Here is a 6,692-nt window from a genome sequence, read left to right as displayed (position 1 = left end):
TTGTCATCCCTAAGTATTTGTTTCCTTCGGAAATCAGAATTGACAGTAATGGAACTTTCTCTGAGGTAGGGGGTGGGGGAGCGAACCAATTGAGACAGTCTAACCTCTGAGACTTATGAAACCATCTGGGAGACTTTCTGGCTCAACAGGACTGGCAATTTGGTCAAAGCCTCTGTCTTACTATAGAATGGTAAGATGGAAATGGCTGTTTAGCCATTTTTTAAAATATTTTTTTTTTAAAAAAACTTAACCCACCTTTCTCCTTAAGACCGACCCAAGGTGGCCTACATAATTGAAAGACAATATTAAAAGCTTAAAAACAGGAAGAAAACAAGGATCAAACAAATACCACCCTAAAAGACAGCAAATAAAAACACAAAAAATGCATTCAAAGTAGAGATGGGAACAAACTGCCGAAATGGAGGTTTGCCTTGGTTTGTGGGTCATCAACCTTGACAAAGCACAAACTACAAATTTCCCCCTGGTTAACCAACGAACCACGAATCAATACATCGGTTTGTCAGGCCTTTTTTTTTTTTTAAAGATAGCCCTTGGGGCTATCTAAAAAAAGAAAAGCTGAGGTCCCCCCCTGCCCCATTTCCTTCCCACTGTCGCTTGCCTTGTCCTGCTGCTGGCCACTAAAGCGGCTCGGAAAAGCGCTCCCGCCACCGGTGGCGTGAAGAAACCTCACCGCTACCGTCCTGGCACGGTAGCCCTGCGGGAGATCCGCCGGTATCAAAAGTCCACGGAGCTGCTGATTCGGAAGCTCCCTTTCCAGCGCCTGGTGCGGGAGATCGCGCAGGACTTTAAGACCGACCTCCGTTTCCAGAGCTCGGCTGTGATGGCTCTGCAGGAGGCCAGCGAGGCTTACCTGGTGGGGCTGTTCGAGGACACCAACCTGTGCGCGATCCACGCCAAGAGAGTCACCATCATGCCCAAGGACATCCAGCTGGCGCGCCGCATCCGCGGAGAGCGGGCTTAAAAGACGCTGGGTATTGGCCTGGCTCCCTTCTCTTGCCAATGTACAACGGCTCTTTTTAGAGCCACCACAGGCTCAAAAAAAGAGGCTGGGATTCACTTTTAAGGTACCTTGCATGTTTACGGCAGTGTCCTTAAATGTGCTATAGTCAAGTTTTCTTTTAAAAAAACACCTACCTTCCATGCTAAAGCTCTCCTTGTCCGCCCCATCCCACCAGCTTGTGGTTGGGATACGCAGCCGTAAAAATCAGCATGGTTTAAGGTGGAAGCACTGCCTAACAAAGCTTTTAAGGTAAGGAGTGAGTTTCCATGGCTGAGCAGGGATTCGAACCCTGAGCACCAGAGTCCCAGTTCATCATTATCCACAACGCCTCGCTGGGAATAAGTGACACAGCCCTCGTGTTACAAAGTTGTGGCCCTAAAGCCTTTTCCTCCTTTGCCCGGGCCAGACATGATCTCACTACCTCTCAAACTACACTTTTTTTAAAAAAAATGACCCGTTTCGTTGTTTGCTTAAGCAGTTTAAGGTAGTGCATTTCCGACCAGAGGGGAAACTGCAAGTGCGAGCATGGGCTCCACCCTCCAATTCAGGTCGAGAAATCAATGGTCCAATCAAATTGAAACTCGGGGTTTGGGGCATCGAAAGCCTCTCCAGCCTTCAAAAAGCCCCCTTATCCAATACAGTACAGTACTCAAGTACTGTATTAGGAAATTCACAGACTAATCCAGAAAGTTGACAATTTATTTTCCTTCGTTTTATAGAATACCAATCCTTGCTCTCCACTTGTGGTTACAAACTGAAAGCTGTTTCTGGTTTGGTTTCGACATATTAAAACCATCTCTTCGTTTTTGTCCTTGTTAAAGCACCAAAACAGGTCAGCTACAAATTTAAGGGTGCTTTCAACCCATTGATGTAAACACATTTAAATTAGTTTGATTCTGCCTCTGATTATGGTTCTGTTCGCATTTCCCGATCCAGTATAATTTGATTAACAGGGTCATAGTGCACTATGCAATAAATCTGCAAAGAACTTTTTTACTAAGAAGTCTAAGCTTCCAAAGGTTGCACTGAGGTATTTGTCTGAACTACAAGTGTGTGGTATATTATATGGAAAGTATAATTTCTTTGAATTGATTGGACAGAGCAACTCACTCCTACAGGGTTTGCTGAAACTCAGCAGCCACTAGTTCTCTCAATTCATTAATGTTTTGTTCCCGATGCCCAAGTCCACTTAAAAGTACAACCCTGGCCAAAGCATTTTGAAAGTTGCTTTGTCTTCTTCCTCCTTTTGTCATAGTTGAACACATTCTGAGGCTAACTTTCAATCAGTAGCTCAAGGACTTTATTTTTAGATATTCACTGCACTCAGCAATGATGCGGATTTTACACCTCTTGAGTATTTGGGGAGTATTTGCAAAGCTTACATCTCAGTTGTTTTCCTCTGGCCACGATATGAGGTGAGGAGAAACCTCCAGAAGCCTAGGACTGCTGAATAGCTCAGTGGTTTAGGTAGCCAGAGGTTGTATGATTCCCCCACTGGGCCTTCTTGACAGGGGCTGGACTTGATGATGGCATGGGGTCCCTTCCGGCTCTGCAGATCTAAGGTCTAATAGGTAAACAAAATCCCAATCCTATTACAGAAGCTACTACAACGGCACAGATCCATTTGGAGCTCATACTATAAAGTTCACAGTAGATTTTAAAGAAATATTTTGTGCTTTGCTCCTTGCAGGTTGTATATCCAGCAGAGCTTTGCCTCTAGCCACGGTGACATGTATGAATAGCAATATGAAACAAGAGTGCTTTGCCGTTCATCATCCTTGTCAGCAGCCAGCTTGTACAGCCTCTGCTATAAAGTACACCATCACAAGCACCCAAGTAAGCGAAGAGCAGTCGTTTTCCTTTCACTCAGCATAACGGTCTTCACTTCTCATTGTCACCACCATGAATTCTGGGGTTTGAAATAGCACCACGATATACAGCTTCAGCAACATTCAGAGGCTTTTTAAAAAATCATTTCCCTTAATTGGGGCAGGCGAGATGTTTACATATGGTCCAATCAAATTGACAGCACTTGTCCTTTTGGAGATTGGCCTTCCAAGAAATCTACTGGTCCAATGAGGAGCCAAGTAATTACTTCTACCCAATAAGAATGAGCCACACTATTTGCATCGACATCAGCGGCATGGGGTGGAGTCGATGCAGGTAACCAATCAAAGAGCTGGTCTGAACTGGTTCACAAGGTGGCTTGTTTCAACAGATGCTGAAAGGCCTTTTACAAGAATAAAAGCAAGGGGGGAGACCTTTAAGAGTAACTCACTTTTGTTGCCAGCAGTTTAGATATTAATGGCTGTGTGCTGTGTTATTTTGAGGGGACGGCACATTTACACTGTTACACAAGCTGTATACTCACTGTTTTACATTATAGCCAAGTGTCATTTCTTCAGTGTTGTCACATGAAAAGATATACTAAAATATTTATGAAATGTGAGGGGGTATACTCACTTCTGTGATATACTGTATTTCAGTGTGCACTTTCAGAGGGATGAAAGGTGCTACAAGCTTTTACCACTTCTGTCTCCCTTAGACCTGCACATAACACTGCCTGTCTGGAGACCAAAGGGTGGTGGGTTTGGCTTTTAAGAAGCCAACGGGTCAGGATCTGTTCTTGCTTTGTAGGGAGTCCATCGACTTCACAAAGAGAGTGACTAGTATGTAAAACCTGAGCAGACCTGTTAATGCGAGAGCATTTTGAAGGCCAAGAGTGTGCGTTAGGATCAGGTGATGGTGTCATGGATTCACGATTGCAAGCACATCACAACCACAGAAGAGTGACTAGTGGCGAAGGCTGTGTGGGAGAGAAGGTGTGCCCATTTCTAAAGAAAGGTATGGAGGAAAGTTATTCTGCCTACCCAAAGCGGGCCATCATCATGACTATACTGACTTCGGATGCAGGAGCTCTCAATGAGGTTGTGAAGTAGACGGCATATCGTGAATTAGAACTCTTCTACACAGTAGAAGTGAAGAACAGATTTAAGGAACTAGATTTGGTGGACAGAGTGCCTGAAGAACTTTGGATAGAGGCTCGTAACATTGTACAGGAGGCAGCAACAAAAACCATCCCAAAGAAAAGGAAATGCAAGAAATCAAAGTGGCTGTCCAATGAGGCCTTACAAATAGCAGAAAAGAGAAGGGAAACAAAATGCAGGGGAGATAGGGAAAGTTACAGAAAATTGAATGCAGACTTCCAAAGAATAGCAAGGAGAGACAAGAGGGCCTTCTTAAATGAACAATGCAAAGAAATAGAGGAAAATAACAGAAAAGGAAAAACCAGAGATCTGTTCAGGAAAATTGGAGATATTAGAGGAAAATTTTGTGCAAAGATGGACATGATAAAAGACAAAAATGGAAGGGACCTCACAGAAGCAGAAGACATCAAGAAGAGGTGGCAAGAATACACAGAGGAATTATATCAGAAAGTTTTGGATATCCCAGACAACCCAGACAATATAGTTGCTGACCTAGAGCCAGACATCCTGGAGAGTGAGGTCAAGTGGGCCTTAGAAAGCCTGGCTAACAACAAGGCCAGTGGAGGTGATGGCATTCCAGTTGAACTATTTAAAATCTTAAAGGATGATGCTGTTAAGGTGCTACATTCAATATGCCAACAAGTTTGGAAAACTCAACAGTGGCCAGAGGACTGGAAAAGATCAGTCTACATCCCAATACCAAAGAAGGGCAGTGCCAAAGAATGCTCCAACTACCGGACAATTGCACTCATCTCACACGCCAGCAAGGTTATGCTCAAAATCATACAAGGTAGGCTTCAGCAGTATGTGGACCGAGAACTCCCAGAAGTACAAGCGGGATTCCGAAGGGGCAGAGGAACTCGAGACCAAATTGCCAACATGCGCTGGATTATGGAGAAAGCCAGAGAGTTCCAGAAAAACATCTACTTCTGCTTCATTGACTATGCAAAAGCCTTTGACTATGTGGACCACAGCAAACTATGGCAAGTCCTAAAAGAAATGGGTGTGCCTGACCACCTTATCCATCTCCTGAGAAACCTATATGTGGGACAGGAAGCAACAGTTAGAACTGGATATGGAACAACGGATTGGTTCAAAATTGGGAAAGGAGTACGACAAGGCTGTATATTGTCACCCTGCTTATTTAACTTATATGCAGAATACATCATGCGAAAGGCTGGACTGGAGGAATCCCAAACTGGAATTAAGATTGCCGGAAGAAATATCAACAACCTCCGATATGCAGATGATACAACTCTGATGGCGGAAAGTGAGGAGGAACTAAAGAACCTTGTAATGAGGGTGAAAGACGAGAGTGCAAAAAACGGTCTGAAACTCAACATCAAAAAAACTAAGATCATGGCCACTGGTCCCATCACCTCCTGGGAAATAGAAGGGGAAGATATGGAGGCAGTGACAGATTTTACTTTCTTGGGCTCCATGATCATTGCAGATGGAGGCAGCAGCCCCGAAATTAAAAGACGCCTGCTTCTTGAGAGGAAAGCAATGACAAACCTTGACAGCGTCTTAAAAAGCAGAGACATCACTTTGCCAACAAAAGTCCGAATAGTCAAAGCTATGGTTTTTCCTGTAGTGTTGTATGGAAGTGAGAGCTGGACCATAAAGAAAGCTGACCGCCGAAGAATTGATGCCTTTGAATTGTGGTGCTGGAGGAGACTCTTGAGAGTTCCCTTGACTGCAAAGAGAACAAACCTATCAATTCTAAAGGAAATCAACCCCGAGTGCTCATTGGAAGGACAGATCCTGAAGCTGAGGCTCCAGTACTTTGGCCATCTCATGAGAAGAGAAGACTCCTTGGAAAAGACTTTGATGTTGGGAAAGTGTGAAGGCAAGAGGAGAAGGGGACGACCGAGGATGAGATGGTTGGACAGTGTCATCGAAGCAACCAACATGAATTTGACACAACTCCGGGAGGCGGTGGAAGATAGGAGGGCCTGGCGTGCTCTGGTCCATGGGGTCACGAAGAGTCGGACACGACTAAACGACTGAACAAACAAACAAAGGGTGTGTGAGTTCCCTGCATCTTAGTAATTTTTTTGATTTCTAATCAGTAATACAGTATAGAGCTAGGAGACGTTACTATATTGAACTACAACTCCTCCCCCCCCCCCCGGGTGATTGGGAGGAGTTGTCATAAGAGAGAAAGAGAGCAGAATTTTTCCCATGCCTGGCTGCAATGCCTCGCATGAAAGATCAGCCTGGCCCTATTTCTTCACAGAACATGGGACATCCTCTTTAGAAGGTTATTTCTTGCACATCAGAAAGGAGAAAGCTTTGACCATCTGGATTTTGGATTACAGTTCTTATAATCCCTCACCACTGGCTTCTGGTCATTGAAGGCCAAACTGCACGGGGAGCCAGACCTGCTATACCTAAAGCAATATAGGAGATTTCCGATGGGCTGCCATTCTTGTGCTACTAACCAGGTTTGTAAAGAGCTCCCTGGAAAGCCACAGCATCCTCCCCACCAGCCCGCAGCTGCTTTTTATAGAAACATGTGAGGCCAGAAGTAGCCAAACCAGGACGAGTACAGGGCAAGAGAAGGGAAAGAGAGAGAGCACTTTCAAAAGTGCAACACTGGCGCCATTTATAATAACAGAAATCCTTTGCAACAACAACTCCCTTGGTTAGCAGTCTGTTTTCCAGATGCGATTACTGCTTAC

General features: G+C 44.6%; 1 protein-coding gene across 1 annotated transcript; it reads left to right on the top strand.

The window, feature by feature from the left end:
- The first annotated feature begins 418 nt into the window (after positions 1 to 418).
- On the top strand, positions 419 to 1,070 carry LOC110074395 (histone H3). The gene is made up of 2 exons (XM_020784533.3): positions 419 to 434; positions 582 to 1,070. Exons 1-2 carry the CDS (start codon positions 419 to 421, stop codon positions 980 to 982), a joined length of 417 nt encoding a protein of 138 aa, XP_020640192.3. The 3' UTR covers positions 983 to 1,070.
- The last annotated feature ends 5,622 nt before the right edge of the window (positions 1,071 to 6,692 follow it).

This window comes from Pogona vitticeps, chromosome 2, assembly GCF_051106095.1.
Source record: "Pogona vitticeps strain Pit_001003342236 chromosome 2, PviZW2.1, whole genome shotgun sequence".
NCBI lineage: Eukaryota > Metazoa > Chordata > Lepidosauria > Squamata > Agamidae > Pogona > Pogona vitticeps.
This window is presented reverse-complemented; position numbering and strand designations above follow the sequence as displayed.